Source organism: Gadus macrocephalus, chromosome 3, assembly GCF_031168955.1.
Source record: "Gadus macrocephalus chromosome 3, ASM3116895v1".
Taxonomy (NCBI): Eukaryota; Metazoa; Chordata; class Actinopteri; order Gadiformes; family Gadidae; genus Gadus; species Gadus macrocephalus.
Window position 1 is genome coordinate 21,686,106 of NC_082384.1, and position 17,346 is coordinate 21,703,451.

A 17,346-nucleotide genomic window follows, 5' to 3' on the forward strand; every position below is an offset into this window, starting at 1 on the left:
TGGGATGAGAGTGTGCGGGGCATGTCTGCTGTAATGGGCTGCGTTCGGGGACTGCTCTGTAGACGCATTTTAGCCAACGCTTACGAAACAACATGCATCAGCCGCCCTCCATAGTGTCTCAAAGACGGCATGCGTCAGGTGGTCAACATTTAAAGCAGGACATTGCTGTTGCAGTATAGTATAATATATTATGTTCGGTTTATCAATGTATATTACGCCATGTTAATGTGGATTCATTCAATTCAATTCAATTTTATTTGTATAGCCCTTAATCACAGGTACAGTCTCAAAGTGCTTAGCCGGTCATGTATTTACGACCCCCCCTGGCGTTAACCCTATCCCCCCAGAGGGCATGAAAAACTCCCTAAATTAGCGTGGAAGAAATCTTGAGAAGGAACAGAGAGTGGGGCATCCCTCCTTACAGTGAGGATCCGGATTAATCAAAATGAGAGCACTATTATAGAAGTTATGTCGATATCATTGAGCATATAGTATACTCAACCCAATGGAGGAATTCACCTGTTTGATCACTTGCTATACTCAATGAAACGTATTAATCAGTAATCGAGGGGTAAGAATATCATCTCATTAATTCCAGACTTATGCATACATGAAGGCCGTTCGATTTAGAGGACATTTTGCATAGATTCAGATGGCCTAATAGTCCTCCCTGCATTGTCTCTCTGCCCCAGCTCTACAGCTCCGTGGAGTTTGGCCGACGGTGGCAGCTGGTGCATGAGAAAGTGTCTCCCAATCGCTTCTACTGGTAAGTACGCCGTTCCAGGACTGCTTCCCTATTTAGTTAGGAGAGGCTTTCATGCAAAGCAAATGACGGTGATTCCAGAAACACATCATTACGAAGCAGAGAGGGGGTTAGGCATCTCGCTCAATGATGCATAAAGGTAGACTTTGTGGACATTGGGGGTCAAACAAAGTGCCGGTCTCATGCGAGACGCTACACACAACTGCGTAGCCGCTATGCTATTATTTCTCCCCCCCCCCCCCCTCTCCGTCTCATAATACAGTCCTGGTTTTCATTCATCTAAACCACACTAGATTTCTGTTGAATCTTTGTGGCGAATTTAAACTCTGTTTTGGGCAACGCATGAATATGATTCCTCAATCTACACAGGTCTTTTTTATAGTTCACCTAAACTTAGCCCCACCCCCACACGCTCCACCCCCCTCTTGCGCATTTATTGTATGTTGTACTTCCTGGCACTCAATGTACCACAGATTGTATGTTGTATGTCCTTGCACTTAAAAATATTACCTAGCATTATGAAGCATTGTTACTTCTTTGCATTTGGTTCTATAAAAATACGTACTGTACCGACAGCCGTATATTGATTCTCTCTTTCTTCTGACAAATGCGCTTATTGTTAGTAAGGCCAATATACAGGTATTTTTTCTATCCTACCAGTGTCAACCCTACCGCTCAAAAAATGTTTTCCGCTGCACCACGGTGAAGGAGTCATTATGAATAGATCCAAGACCTATCTGAGACCTGTCATTTGAATTAATTATACTTAATTAAATTACAGCCAATTTTAGAATGATAGGCTCCTGACACTTATGACACTGAACACTCTACCAAAGATTCAGCCTTAGAAATCGAGTTAGTGGAAAGAGGGAATAGAGTATTGAAATTCACAGATACAAGTGAACCTTGAATACACTTTTACCATGTAGGATACCTCCATGGATCAGAGAATAAATTAAACAAAGTGATTTCATTATTCATGGGGGTGACAAACCCACTGCTTTCTGTGGTAGACAGTTACATTATGCTTCTCAGTAATGCCACCATTTTGTACAGAAGCTTTGAAATTATTTAATTTCCATGCCAGCCTGATTCTGTTGTATTTGATTAGGTAGTACAAAAGAGGGATGTAGACATAATAGCCTGTCTGTCGGGAAAAAGCTTTTAGTCCCATTATAATGTATCTATCGATCCATCTATAGAATAATCGATGGACCATGTTTTGTTCTGCTATGTCTATTTCTATTATTTTAGATTTTATAAGTATCTTGATTATCTAGTGTTCTTTCTGATGTATTTGATTAGGTGGTACAAAGACAGATCCCTCGACCAACAGATATCTTTCTGAAGCTCAAACATACAGACCATTAGTTTGTTGGTTCAGTCCGTGTACAGTCCACTCTTGGTATGTATGGAGGTCGGTATGTAGCATGTGACAAAGACATGCCCCCCCCCCCCCCCCCCCCCACAGCCAGCCGTGGACGGTAAGGAAGCCCTAGAGGTGTTGGGGCTGTGGGGGGGTTGCTTGGGCCAGAACAAGTCGGCCTTCTATTCCTGGACGTAGCTCTGCGGCTATGGAAGCGCTAGTGGCAACCATGCTAATGAGGCTGCGTCAGGGAGCTAGCATTCCTGTGTGTTTATGTGGCGAGCACACTCCAGGAACAAAAGGCACAAAGTACAGAGCTGATCTGCAACTCGGTCACGGCCCGCGGCGGGAAAAATAACCTGCCGCGACGCTCCGTCAAACAGCGAACCCTGGGAGAGAATACCACATCAAAGTCCACAGAAGTAGAAAACTGCAGTATATCTAAATATATGTTTACCGTGTAGGCTAAGCGGGTTATTTTCTTATGGGAAGGTAGCCTGAATAGCTTCTTATTGGCGGAAGTATTCAGAGCTAGCCCTTATTAACATTCTCTTGGTGGACAACCGCTCCGTCAACAATGCTCGGACGTGCGTACCGTTGGAACCAGTCTACCTTCCAAGACAGATCCCTGGACCATGTTTGTATTCATCGGCAGCCCTATACATCATATTTAAAATATACTTTATTCACATTTTACATATCCCCCATCCTTACCGTCTCTTCAACTGCTGCTAGTGTTTTTTTACCGTTATGTATTTTTGAGTTATTTATGCCATTTTCTTTGCTGCTTTTCTCTTATGTCTGGCTCTTTTTAACATATCTTATATTTTTCTATGCCAGCTAGGTAGTTGGTGCTGCCATGTTCCCCAGTTCAGAATGACATTTAAAGAATAAAACTTTCTCATTAGAGATCTATAAAAGATATGTATATATTTATTAATTTACATGTCTTCTATGTGTCTTAATGAGCAGAGAAAAGTGTAAATGCTTTTCAGCTCAACTGCTCTGCTGAGTACATTTTCATAAAGGACCCGCCAACCAATCTCTCCAAGGTCAGGAATATACAGCGCCTGCAGACAAACACACACACACACACACACACACACACACACAAGCTTGTATACACACACACAAGCATGCACACGCTCATACACCTATGCACACGGACAGAGGCATGCACACACAAACACACACACCAACACACACACAACACACACACACACACACACACACGCACCCGTACACACACACACACCCGCACAAAGATCCAGGTCTTTGGAGTTGGGAGGCAAGGGACAGTATGACCCAGTGTGTCCTTTGTTACCACCGGCAGTCTGCCGTCCGTCTTCAAAGCGCCTCAGTGTGTCCCTGGCCTCCCACAGGCAGTTCTCCGACTCCCTCCCGCCTTCCTGGTTATTTAATGGCTAACAAGTTGTGTAGTTCATGAAAGCTGAGCGGGTCGTTAAGTAGGCCATCTCGAGCTCTGCCTCATGTAGGAAGCCACCAATACCAATATGTGAAATAATTAGACGCCAGGGTGGTCCACAACTTTCTCTCGCTTTCTCTCTCTCTCTCTCTCTCTCGCTCTCTCTCTCTCTCTCTCTCTCTCTCTCTCTCTCTCTCTCTCTCTCTCTCTCTCTCTCTCTCTCTCTCTCTCTCTCTCTCTCTCTCTCTCTCTCTCTCCCACTCTCTCCCACCATCTCTTGTATTCTCTCTCCCACTCACTCTCTACCTCTCTCTCCAACCATCTCTTGTATTCTCTCTCACACTCTCTCCCTCCCACTCTCTCTCTCTCTCTCTCTCTCTCCCACCATCTCTTGTATTCTCAATCTCCCAATCCTCTTCCCTCCGGACCCCTGCTGTCCTTTGTGTCTCTTCAGATCCCCAAGTCTTTTTAATGCATATTTCATGTAGTAATGACTTTATATTTCATTCCATCTGTGGCCGTCTCCAGTGTAGAACGCAAATCAATGCCTTTTCCCTGCGTCTGATGGTGTGTTTGGGTGGGACAGGGGAGTGGGGTTGGGGGGGGTGGGGACTTCATCTTCCCTCCACAATCTCCCTACCGCTTGACACTAACCTACGGTGTAGTCATGTGTCTACGATTCAAGACAGTAATCTTCCTGATGAAAACCCCTTGGAACCCTGCCTCCCCCCACCTTCACTGCCTTGCCGACCTGAACTGACGGATGGTGATGTTCCCCCCAAACCTATTTGTCTCCCCAACCCCCCCCTCCTCTGCAGGTCTAAAATGGGCTTGGACAAAGAACCAGGCTTAATTCACCTGGAAAGCAGCATATCTGAAGGACGTGAGTAATTGAATGCATTGGACCATGGCTTCTAGGAGGCCTTCTGCGCCGTAGGCCGTGTCCTGGAGACGGACCTTGGATTCAAACGGGGGCGGTTCCGTCAAAGGATAACGCGACATGGCAGTTCATAACGCACCACGGCCATGAGTTCTGCCACGCATGTATTTACGCGAGAAGTCGTCCACGGAAGGATTCACCTACTGCTAGTGACACAATGTACAACTCGGAGCCACGGCGAGCGCTCGCTTTCTCCCTCTGTGTCTTCCCGAAGCGCACATGTGTAGACATAACGCATCGAGTTCTGCTCCTGCATCGCCCGTCGCTTGATGAAATGCCATTTCTATTTTTAGTTGTTACGTCAAGTGAGATTCAAGAGGCCCAGTGAAATAGAACCTGCCAAGCATCCAAACACCCTCGCTCCCTCTCCATCTCACACACACACACACACAGCCCCCCCCCCCCCCCCCCCCACACACACACACACACACACACACACACAGATTGAAACCCCTGTGCCCCCTTGGAGGCTATCACTATTGATCACCCATATGTGGACATATAGTTGGCATTGGCTAACACGTGGGGACAGGCTTTCTCCCGGCTCTGTGATTGAAAGCGGCAAAGGCAATTGGCCTCTCTGGTCGTCTGTCTTCCACATCTCCCTTCCCCCGTCTTTAGAGGGGGGCCATTTTATTGACATGAGTAATGCAAGCAGCCGATTGAGGCTGCTTGCTCTGGACTGTTTTGAGTGAAGGCCGCTTTGCATTGGATAATGGCAGCCACCACACCACGGCTTGACATACGTGTGTGTGTGTGATGGTTGTGTGTTTGTGTGTGTGTGTGTGTGTGTGTGTGCGTTTCTTTGTGTGTGTGTGTGTGCTTGTTCGTGTGCGCCTGTGTGTTTGTACCCATGGGAGCAGAGGCGTTGTACGTCACCTGCAGGCTGCAGAATTGCACCGAGGCCAACAAGGGAAAGCCGTTCCCTGGCTTCATTGACCCCAATTCCCTGGTGGTGCAGGATGAGTACGTCTTCGTCCAGGTAAGCGATGTGATTGGCCCGTTGGCGGTAAAACAATTGTCTACGGACCCTATGGAGGCAGAATGTGTGTCGGCTTTGTCCGAGATGTCCTGGGCACATTGAAAAGGCACAGTTTAGCTTGGGTTTGGTCAAGTTATTTCTTATCGGGTTGTTCTTTAAATCGCTCCACACTGCCTAAATCCAATGCTTTTGTCCAAGGTTTCCACCAGCAGCCGCACTATCTACTACGTTTCAGCCCAGCGAGACGTCTTCACACCCATGAAGCTGCCCAAGTACACCTTGCCCAAGGTAGCCCCCCATATCAGACTTTAGGTCAATATCTGGTTGCAGACTGGCGTTTGATTTTCTTTCGCTTCACATTTGTTTCAACCAATCATGTTGCTGGAGGCGGTGATCTGTAAGCTCTGAGCCCAAATCAAAGTTTACAGATGGTTTCAAATCCACACCCTGTATTTGGCCACGGTAGAAATACAGTTATTGAAAGCTTCATCCACGGGAAACACGGGAAACAAGGCTGGGTGCTGTCTCTCCTCAAGTCCTCAAGTCCTGCTCTGACATAGAAGGACTGCTGGGTCCGAGATTATACCCAAGCTGCCATTATGTCAGTGTACTGTGCAAAGATCCCCATTGCCAGAATGAGCCCAAAGGGATTAAATGATAATCTGCTTCCATTGTTGATGTGGCGGTGCAATGTTGTTGCCCTCAGAATGGATTTTCATTGTTTGGTTTGACTTTATGCTGGTAACACTAGGCCGTATCTGTCACCGTCTCAGGCGTTGTTAGGCTGGGCAGCTTGGCCCTGTGTCTCCGCATCGCTTGTGACAATTAAACATGTTTTATTCAATCAAGCCCAGGCTTCTGGCCACTCTCGTCTCCCGGCAAGGTGTAAAAGGAAAGGAACAGTAGGGAGTAGAGAAAAACACCCACAAAATGTCCTCCTCTGCTTACATTTATTCCGAAGGAACACAGTGTTTTTATTTACTAATATACTGCTCCCACAGCAGTAATATCAGAAGGATCTGGTGAATAACATGTTATTTTAGTAAAATGAGGCCGGTCACAGAGTACGTTATGACATTTCATGCGTCTTGATTTCGCAGAAAGAGTAAAATTGTCAGGCGTGATATATTTGGCTAGTTTAGGTCACACTTTATTACCTCCCTCACTCAATTAGATATATGAGTCTGTCATAGTTTTTACACACTGAAGGATTAAACCGTTTAGGGTAAGTTAACTACTGTCAAACAGATAATAATTGAAAAGATATAGATGCAAAAAAATGTATGCTATCTCGATCTTGGGATGCAAAGGGGTGCAATACAATAACACTGACTTAAGGTAACTATTATTTTATATTAATTGAGCTGTAGCATATACTTTAATACAGTTTAACAAGGTACTTTGAAAAGGCTATGGGCCCTATCTTGCATCCGGCGCAAGTGACTTAGTCACTGGCGCATGTGTCGTTGCTAGTTTACAACTGGCGCAGAGCGTTCTTTTCCCACCACCGCCACTCGCCGGTAAATTAGGGATTGATCATGCGCCCCAAGGGGCGGTTCGGCGGAAGGAGGAGGCGTGTTCTGGCGCAAACGGTATTTTGCCGTTTCTGAATACCATTGCGCTACTGACCAGGAAATACCTGGTTTAAAGTCAGTGGCGCGTTGTTCAGATGCTATTTTAAGGGCGCATGCATACATGCGCATGCGATGCATACGGATTGCTTGTGCACCTCGCGCATACACTTCTCCCATCTACCTAGCCGCACATTCTTGGTAAATTATTTGGGAAAGAACAGCTGATGCAGCGGTAATAAGTTGTACTTTTAAATCAGTGCATCTGCAAACACCGTACAGCAAACACATATTTTCTTGACAGAGACATCGTGTAGGCCTACATGCCCATAACTTTTAGGATTGATGAGTATTTGATCGTGAAAAAGATTGTTTTACCGCGAGTGAGTGTTAAAAAGAATTAATGAATGCGGGCGCGCGCGTGTGCTCTGTTTAAACACACGCAAACTAAACACGTAACGCATAATACAATCAATGGCAATGTCTATTACCGCGGGGACACATGCATATTATGATAGCATACAATACTGATAAAAACAATGTTTATAATGTATTGCGTATATCATTAAATAGAACCACAGTTAGCGCATATCATATGTTATATCATATACGTTTTCTTTGCCGAATTTTATTTGAAGACTCAGTATTTCTGAAGTTGTGGAAGAAAACCCCCATGTGTTAATTAGGCCATATTATTTGGCCGTAAACTGAGTCATTTGCAGTTTGAAATTCATGTGCATCTGTCTCATCGGAGACTGCAGACGCGCTGTCAAAATATCAACTCGTCCGATTCAAATGCGCTCATGGCTCTTAAAGGGGATGGGAGCTGGCACTCTCATTGGTTTGTTGGACGTTACGCCCAAACCACACCTACGGGTAACTAGGCTGCTTCAGACCAACCCTTTTGACACTTGCGCCGCGACGCAAGTGTCATTTATCCGCCTGTAATATAGCGATAGCGCCGTAGAACCGCCCACAAAGCTACTTGCGCTTTGCGCAAGACCGTTAAAATAGGGCCCTATATGTTTTTGGAATATAAAACAATTGAATACCTCTATGAGTCTATCATCTGTGACTAAAACCAAATGATTTCCCATCATGCCCTCGTCCTGAAAGGGAGGGTTGAACAGGGACCGGCACACTCTAAAGATGTATCCTCCTCTCCCCATGACCCTCCGACCCCCCCCCCAGGACCTGCACGTGATCAGCACGGACGAGAACCGCGTGGTGGCGGCGGTGCGGGAGTGGAACCAGAACGAGACCTACAACCTGTACGTGTCGGAGGCCACCGGGGTGCACTACACGCTGGCCCTGGAGAACGTGGTCAGCAGCATGGGCCCCGAGGGCAACGTCATGGTGGACCTCTACGAGGTACCGGCGCTCTGTACACTCGCGATACTGGCACCGCTCTCTCTACTGGGGCTTCTCACTCTACGGGGGCCGCTCACTCTACTGGGGCCGATCACTCTACTGGGGCCGATCACTCTACTGAGATGTCTGCACCGTGTACACTCACTCTACTGGAGTAGCTCACTCTACTGGGCTGGCTGCACTGTGTACACTCACTCTACATGCTCTGGCTGGCTGGCTGGCTGGCTGGCTGGCTGGCTGGCTGGCTGGCTGGCTGACTGTCCCCAGGCCATACCTCACTATTCTGGGTTTAGACTCTCTCGGTCGGTCTGTCTGTCTGTCTGCCAGCCTGTATGTCTGTTTATCTGTTTAAGTTTTCCTGAACACCACAAAACAAAAACTGAACGGTCAATGCTATTATATTGCACTCAATACGAATATTACTGCATCCAAGATTTCCTCCTCGACCCAAAATTATTAATCCGGACACACACACATCGAGGGTAGTTTAAGCCTGATTGACAGCTGTCCAGCCTTGTCATGAGCATTGATCGATATGTCCTAGAGAGTTGATGAGCATGGGTAGCTACAGTGCATTGTGTGAATATTAAACAGGCCATGAGGTGCTGACACCAACAATGCAGTAACAGGGACTGCACCACGGACTGTACCAGGGACAGTACCAGGGACAGTACCAGGACAGTACCAGGGACAGTACCAGGACAGTATCAGGGACAGTACCAGGGACAGTACCAGGACAGTACCAGGGACTGCATCAGGGTCAGTACCAGGGACAGTACCAGGGACTGCATCAGGGTCAGTACCAGGGACAGTACCAGGGACTGCATCAGGGTCAGTACCAGGGACAGTACCAGGGACTGCACCGGGGTCAGTACCATGGACTGCACCACGGACAGTACCAGGGACTGTACCCGGGACTGCACCAGGGACAGTACCAGGGGCAGTACCAGGGACTGTACCAGGGACTGTACCAGGGACTGCACCAGGGATTGCACCAGGGACAGTACCAGGGACTGCACCAGGGACAGTACCAGGGACTTTATCAGGGACTGTACCATGGACTGTACCCTTGACTGTACCAGGGACTGCACCAGAGAGAATACCAGGGATTGCCCATGGATTTATTTTTGTTGGCAATGTTCATTATATTAAGTTTATCAATGTCCATGAAATTGCTCCAATTATAGGACCGATGTGACAGGTTCAACCGGTCACTGTTACTCTGGCCACCCACAAGCCCCGCTTCCACATGTACCTCTGAATCAATTCATTTGGTTGCGGGTTATTCCACACATTTCCAGATCCATCCCATTTGTCTCGGTTACGCAATCAAACCCTGTGACTTGATTGGGGTCACAAACTGAAAGGGATTTAGCATATGCTAAATCCTGGCTGATATCGAAGTATCTGCCAATTATAGACGAGAGTTTCCCTGCCTGAGTGTCATCAACTGCATTCTGTGGCCTCAGGCTATTTCTTAGTGCCTGCGAGAACAAGTCAGGCACACATTGATTTCCTGTCCCATGATAATCAATCATTACCAGGCAAGTGTGTATGTGGGATTGTGGGTGTGTGGCTCCATTGAGCTAAGCTACAGATACAGAAATATCACTAAGGCAGTATGGGGTGATTTCTAACAAGATCATTTACATAAAATCTTGTGTTAATTGTTTATATTATCCGCCGTTCATCTTCTATGTATGTACCTTTGCAGGAGAACCTGATGTATGTGGTTTTGCCTCGTAGTTCTTAAAACACTTGAATGATGAAGCAATGTGTTTTTGTTCAAGGTGGCAGGGATTAAAGGCATGTTCCTCGCCAACAAAAGGTTGGATGAGCAGGTGAAGACCTACATCACCTTCAACAGAGGCAGAGACTGGAGGCTTCTGCAGGCACCCAACACAGACCTGAGAGGAAACAACATCCACTGTGTGCTGGTGGGTGTGGAGTGTGGGGTGTGGGGTGTGTGTGTGTATGTCTTTGTTTGTTATAGTGTATGTGTATCTGTGTGTTTGTCTGTCTGTATATATGTCTGTGTGTTGTAGTGTGTGTGTGTGTGTGTGTGTGTGTGTGTGTGTGTGTGTGTGTGTGTGTGTGTGTGTGTGTGTGTGTGTGTGTGTGTGTGTGTGTGTGTGTGTGTGTTCCGGTGCATGTGTGTTTGCTGTTGCGTATGTTTGTGTGTATCTGTCTTGGTGTTTGGCTTCTGGCGCCTGTGTGTTTCTGTGTGTACGAATGCATGCATCCTTGTGTGTGTGTGTGTGTGTGTGTGTGTGTGTGTGTGTGTGTGTGTGTGTGTGTGTGTGTGTGTGTGTGTGTGTGTGTGTGTGTGTGTGTATACATGCTTGTATGTGTGTGCACGTGTGTTTGTGTGTTAGCATCCTCAAAGAAAGGCCTTGTCAGAGTTTGACTGATCCCTGAAGCGATGGTCTCAAAAAGAGCAGCTCTCGTCAGAGCTGAACGCTCCCAGGCTGCTCGGCTAAAAGGTCAGATGTTTTGATTCAGTCCAATAAGCCGACCTCCCATTTAAGAAACGCACAGAAGAGAAGACGTGTCTGGCAGGAATAACACAACTGCCCTGCTCCCTAAAACCGCCAGCATACAAACCTGCCCTGTACTCGCTTGTTATTTATTTGGCTCGGCGTGGACTGATTATGTTTTTACCACTGGCGTCCTAGTTTGGATGGAATAAAGCGGTAATGATCTGACAACTCGGTGCTCAGTTGTAGCTGTCTCCGCACAGGGACGTCTCGAAGTGGTGACAACAAGGCCCCCGTACACCTTGTCTACTCCTTTCGATACTTTTCTTTTGAAGACCGAAATAATCACCCGGTTTTTGATAAACCAATTAGCGATTCTGCGGCGTGCCTGGCTATCCTGCCATATTATACAGTCATTTGTCAGAAAATGTCAGAGCTTTAATAAACCTCTAAACAGCCCGTCAAGCAGCGGCTCGCACTACTGGCATTTTGCCGGATTTGTAATGAGAATTGTGTCTGTAAAGGTTACCCCAATCAAAATTAATGGTGGGACCATTGGGGAGATTTTGAAAAAGAAAAAAATGAAACTTATCATGGGCGGGGTGGCCAGGTCATTCATATTGTTGCCGTAAACCTCTTACTCTGAATTGATTTAGTATGCGAGTGTTGTGAGTCTGTTCGTGTGTCGTTCTTCAACGGAACAATTTCTTCCTGAATATGTCTTGCCAATGGTGACGTTTGTTTCCCATCCGTTTCTGACGTATGCGCTGCGTCTAACCCTCAACTCCACAGCCGTACTGCTCGCTGCACCTCCACCTGCAGGTCTCGGGCAACCCCTACACATCAGGGAACATCGCCAGCAAGGACTCGGCTCCGGGAATCATTGTGGCTTCGGGTGAGTGAGGGTGCATTTACACTACCTCCGTCCGTCGACGGAGCTCATTGACTTTGCGTTGGGCGCCCGCGATTTTCATTGGGGGTCCGTCCGTCCTTTCGGCTCTGTGGCCCGCGTCAAAAGTTGAGAAATGTTCAACTTTTCAGGCAGCGACGGATCCATCGCCCAATCAGATCGCGTTATGCTATATACACAAGTACAAGTGTCCAATGAAATCGCCTTTGTAATGCATCCCGGGAAAACACATGGATACAAAAAAAGCCCCCATCCGTCAACGCATGCATGTAGTGTGAACAAGGCGTCAGACAGACTGTTTGACCTATCAGGTGATTGAAGAAGGATAGAAAAGTGTCTTTACGAGTTGCAATCATCGGTATGAACGTAAAAGAGCAGCATGCGTTAAGTTTCTATACATTTCCAGGACTATAAATCGTGGCTCTTGCCTTGTTATTTTCCTTGCTTTGTGCAGCACAATGCAACATCATGTTATCCAAAAGAGGACACAACAACATCCACCCCAGTGCCCCCTTCGATTGCAATGTCACAAACCCAATCTTGGCTCGGTCATCCCAGTGCACTGGGGGACCTAAGACAACTCTGTTCTGTGTCACCGAAATAAAACAAAGGACGATGTGGCAGTTTGGGGTTGCTCGCTTCATCTTTTTTTCCTGTTTTTGTTGAGTTTTTTGTTTGTGGCATTGTGTATCTCTAGTGGCTTTGTCGGCGCACGCTTTCCACAGGCAGCTGCCAACTTATATGAGTCATTTAACATTTCAGCAAAGCCAAGTCACATTGCAGGGACCTAGCCCAGGGTACTTAAACCACAATCATTGTGCGAGCCACCGGGTGGTCCTAAGGGTGAGAGAGATGCAGGGAAAAGTCTGTAAATAATGAAGAATGTGAGGGGGAAAAAACTGGATGGAGAAATATGGCTTTGCTAGCCCCTCAGGTAGCCTCTCACCTCACTTCAATGTTTTATTGTCTTTGCGCTCCTGTTGTCACTAGCACGTATACATGGAGGTGGGTAGGACGCCAAGCTAAGATGGCTAAGCTAGCATATTCTGTACTTCTTTTCTCAGTTTTATTTATTAATTGACGATTTTTTTTTTTAGCTTTAGAGTGTCAAGAGACCAGACATGTTTGAGTTTTTAACAATTCTTGACACTGAAATACTACACACAAAACCTCTTAGTGCTTTTTTGCATTTGAAAATGTGTTTTTTCACTTCAATGCTGAAAATGAATTCACTCGTACATTTACAGAAAACTCTGTTACTGTAGCTCTTTGGGACCTTGAAACTTTGAATGACTGAAGATTCCACCTGTTAGTTCGATTCTAAAATTGAGCAGTTCGATATAGAAGTCCACAAACTATATGAAAATACCAAGTTCTCATTCACAACACACTCTGAGGTATTAGACCATTTGGAGCCATTGCTAGAATGTGCCAAGAGAGTGAAGTATTCTTGTGTTATAGAATGGATTGCAGGTGGACTCAGCAATACTCAGTTTAAACAAAAACAAATTTAATGGACAGAAATCCAATGTGTGCCAAGTCCTGAAGCTTTCTGGCTCTTTCTTGAAGAGCGTGTGTATCTCCTACCTGCATCCATATAATGATCAACCCCCCCCCTTCATCCAGGCTCCATCGGCTCTGAGCTGACCAATGGCAACGTGAGCGTGTTCATTACATCTGATGCGGGCAACACATGGAGACAGGTGAGCTTTTGTTCCTCTCTTCCTGTTTCAGACCCACAACACCACAGCCGTACGCACATATGTACCCTTAACACTTGACAACAAGGGTACATTAGTTGACCATTAAAATGTGTGTGTTTGTTGTGTTATTATACTAAGGCTTTTGAGCTGTAACCACACAATCACGCAACTTCATCTTGGCTACAGCCCCAAATAAATCCCATTTACAATATATTTATACCCTGTGGTTTGTTTTATGGAACCTAAGAACACCAAAACAATTGCAATTTTTCTGTTAATAACAGTGCAGAGAAAAGTGATAGAGCTATCCACAGGTTAGAAAAGTGCTGGACACACTGTGTAATGTCATTAGCTTGCTAATGTGTTTTCTGCCCGGACGCAGCCACCGTTACTTTGTTTTCCGTGTTTTATTTTCCTTGCTCCCCTGCTCCCTGCTGATGATAATTTCACCTTTTTTGTTCTCCGCTCCTAATCACTGAGCTGCTTTCATCCTGCCCTTTTACACTTAGCCTCTGTCTGGTAGATATTCAAATGAGCTCTGAAGGATAATTCACTTTACTTCCTGGACACCCTTGTTTTTATTTCTCTATTCTTCCAGACACAATGATGTGAATGCATTATTCAAAAAATACATCCCAGTCAAGCAGTATTTTGCCATTATAAGTGTTTTTGCGAGTGTCTGTGTGTTTGTATTTGACGGTGTGTTTGTATGTGTGTGTGTGTGGTGTGCTTAAGTGTGTGTGTGTGTGTGTGTGTGTGTGGGTTCAGCATGAGTGTGTGTGTGTGTGTGTGTGTGTGTGTGTGTGTGTGTGTGTGTGTGTGTATGCACGTGTGCAATTGTCTGATGGTTTTAGTAGGGACCTGGTTTAATTTGCATTCAAGCACATGTCAGTATTTCTCAATGTGTGCGTTAAAGCTTGCTCTGCAAATACATACCGCCGTGCAAAGAGGTCCACCCATTGACCCGATCTCAACCTGAACAAAAGCAAAACCCTCTACCCCCCCTGGGATCATAGATTGTCTCCAGTCGCAGCGTGACCAGGCCTCTCTTTGTCCTCCCTGCAGATCTTTGATGAAGAGTATGCCGTTCTGTACCTGGACCAAGGAGGAGCCTTGGTGGCAATCAGACACACTCCGCTGCCCATCCGGCACCTGTGGTGAGACGCCATGACCTACACGCCATGGAGCGCAGTGTGGCGCATCGTGAAAAGCTTAGTGTTTTTTGACCCCGAGTCAAAGACGACTGCCTCAAAAGCGCCCGTCATTGTGTTTCTGAGAACACATACACCGTTCTCCATATAGTTCGCCTTCATGCGTTAGATATTTCTACAAAATATTCAAGGATGTTCTATTGTCCTTTGTATTCCTTGTGTTCCTATTTATTCCGACATGGCTCTTTACAGCGTTCAGTGCGAGCGACACGGTTGAAAATCAGAGCTTGTTAGACAACTCTCAGACTCCCAGGGTCGTTTGCATTACGCAGACAGTGGGGAGATTAGCCACGGTCCCTCGACACTGTCGTAACCTTCGCCTCCACTCTCTCTCGCTTTCTCTCGCTCTCTCTCTCTCTGTCTCTCTCCTGCTCTCTCTCTCCCCCTCTATCTCTCTCTGTCTCTCTCTCCCCCTCTCTCTCTCGGTCTCTCTCTCCCCCTCTCTCTCTCTGTCTCTCTCTCTCTCTCTCTCTCTCTCTCTCTCTCTCTCCCCACATCTCTCTCTCCCCACATCTCTCTCTCTCCCTCTCTCTCCCTCTCTCTCTCTCTCTCCCCGTCTCTCTCTCCCTCTCCGTCTCTCTCTCCTCCCCCCCCCCCCGTCTCTCTCTCTCTCTCTGTCTACTCTGATGCTCGCTCTCCCCAGGTTGAGCTTTGACGAAGGTCGCCAGTGGAACAAGTACAGCTTTACCAGCTCTCCTCTGTTCGTGGACGGCGTGCTGGGGGAGCCCGGCGAGGAGACTTTGATCATGACGTGAGTGGTGGAAGGACCCCAGCACGGATCATGTTATTACACTGGTTCAAAAGTCGGAGTTGACATGAAGTCATGCAAATTATTCATGAATGGCATGACGTGAATGGTGAATGACGTGTGTGTGTGTGTGTGTGTGTGTGTGTGTGTGTGTGTGTGTGTGTGTGTGTGTGTGTGTGTGTGTGTGTGTGTGTGTGTGTGTGTGTGTGTGTGTGTGTGTGTGTGTGTGTGTGTGTGTGTGGGAGTGTTGTGCATGCATGAGTCAGTGCGCGATTTTTGGTGAATAAGTATGTGAGTGCGTTATGCATGAGTGTGTGTGTGTGTGCGATTGTGTTTGTGTCTTTGAAGGATGTATGTGTGTTGTGAATGAGTGTGTTTGTGTGATTGGTGAATGAATAAGTGTGTGGGTGTGTTATGCATGAGTGTGTTTGTGGGAATGTGTTTTTTGTCTTTTAGGGTGTGTGTGTGTGTGAGTGGGTGGTGTGCTTAATTGTGTGTGTGTGTGTGTGTGGGTGGTGCATGGGTGTGCGTGTGTGTGTGCGCTCCCAGTTCCATATGCATAAATTGCATGTTTGCGTGTGAATGGCTTTGCTAGACACATCACTTATTACTGCCGCGTACTTTTTGTTCATGAATAAAAGAGAGATCTCTCAAGGTCTGCCCGACATCAAAACCGTCTGCAGATTAGGATCGCGGAAGATCAATGCAGCGGCAGCCAGCGACAGCACAACCGTCTACTTAAAGGAACAGCGAGAGCCATGATCAAAATACGTTTTATCAAAAAACAGAACGCACAGAGGAAGTCTTAAGTCAGACTCAAGTTAAAGAGTTGCACTCGGGAAAAAGTTTCCCCGTACTTTGTGGCAAGAGAAAAATAGCTGAGTGTGTGTGTGTTTGTGTAACACACACACACACACACACAGCTATTTCCCTCTTGTGTCCCACTATAGACACATGCACGTACACACACATGCACACACACACGTGCACAGACACTATGTGTGCACGTGTGTGTATGTGCATGTGTCTATCTTTGTCTTGAGGTAAGACACACGATTCATAAAGTTTCCCCTCATGTTCTTTTTCTCTGTATGCTGCATTTAAATGTCAGCGAGCTAGCTGGCGCTCCACATGCCTGCCTCATACGGCACGGCATGACACAGCCCAGTCCCATTACAGCACTGCAGGGAGAGAGGGGAGGGGGAGGGGGAGAGAGAGGGGGGGGGGGGAGAGAGGGGAGGAGAGGGGGGGAGAGAGAGAGAGAGAGAAAGAGAGAGATAGTTAGATAAATAGAGAGAGGAGGGAAGGGATAGAGACAGAGACAGACGGGCCAGATAGAGGTATAGAGATAGATAAAGCGACAGACCAGAGAGATCGAGAGACGGAGAGAGAGAGAGAGGAGAGAGAGAGAGAGGACAGAGAAAGAGATAGACGGAGCTAGAGCAAGAGATAGATGGAGAAAGACAGACGAGAGAGAGGTAGAGAGAGGACAGACAAGAGACCAGATAGAGGTAGGGGAGAGAGAGATAAAGCAACAGACGGAGAGAGGGAGAGACGGAGAGAGACATAAAGAGAGAGAGTTAGCGAGAGACAGAGGAGAGAGAGAGAGACAGCGAGAGAGGCCAAGAGAGAGATGGTGAGAGGGGCAGAGAGAGAGATGGTGAGAGGGGCAGAGAGAGAGATGGTGAGAGAGAGCAAAAGACAGAAAGAGAGACCGAGAGAGAGTTTCTCAGACATCACATCTATGTTTCATGGCACCTGACAGAGAGTGACTGACTGCCACTCTGGCTTTGTTGCTGGCACCACAAGAGGGGGCTGGGGGGAGACGGGGGCGCAGCTGAAGGAGTGATGGGGAGAGAGAGGTATAGGTAGGAGAGA

At 46.9% G+C, this 17,346-nt stretch overlaps 1 protein-coding gene across 1 annotated transcript; it reads left to right on the top strand.

Annotated features, from left to right (window-relative positions):
* Positions 1 to 4,446: 4,446 nt before the first annotated feature.
* LOC132453567 (VPS10 domain-containing receptor SorCS1-like) lies at positions 4,447 to 15,558 on the top strand. The gene is made up of 8 exons (XM_060046514.1): positions 4,447 to 5,477; positions 5,676 to 5,765; positions 8,240 to 8,419; positions 10,210 to 10,356; positions 11,689 to 11,791; positions 13,433 to 13,509; positions 14,575 to 14,666; positions 15,364 to 15,558. The coding sequence occupies exons 1-8, from the start codon at positions 5,349 to 5,351 to the stop codon at positions 15,473 to 15,475; spliced, it is 930 nt and encodes a 309-aa protein (XP_059902497.1). The 5' UTR covers positions 4,447 to 5,348; the 3' UTR covers positions 15,476 to 15,558.
* The last annotated feature ends 1,788 nt before the right edge of the window (positions 15,559 to 17,346 follow it).

Coding starts and splice junctions, on each gene's coding strand:
- LOC132453567 (XM_060046514.1), top strand. CDS start 5,349: ATGGGAGCAGAGGCGTTGTACGTCACCTGCAGGCTGCAGAATTGCACC. Junction 5,766..8,239: donor CCAAGTACACCTTGCCCAAG/GTAGCCCCCCAT, acceptor CCCCCCCCCCAG/GACCTGCACGTGATCAGCAC. Junction 8,420..10,209: donor TCATGGTGGACCTCTACGAG/GTACCGGCGCTC, acceptor TTTTTGTTCAAG/GTGGCAGGGATTAAAGGCAT.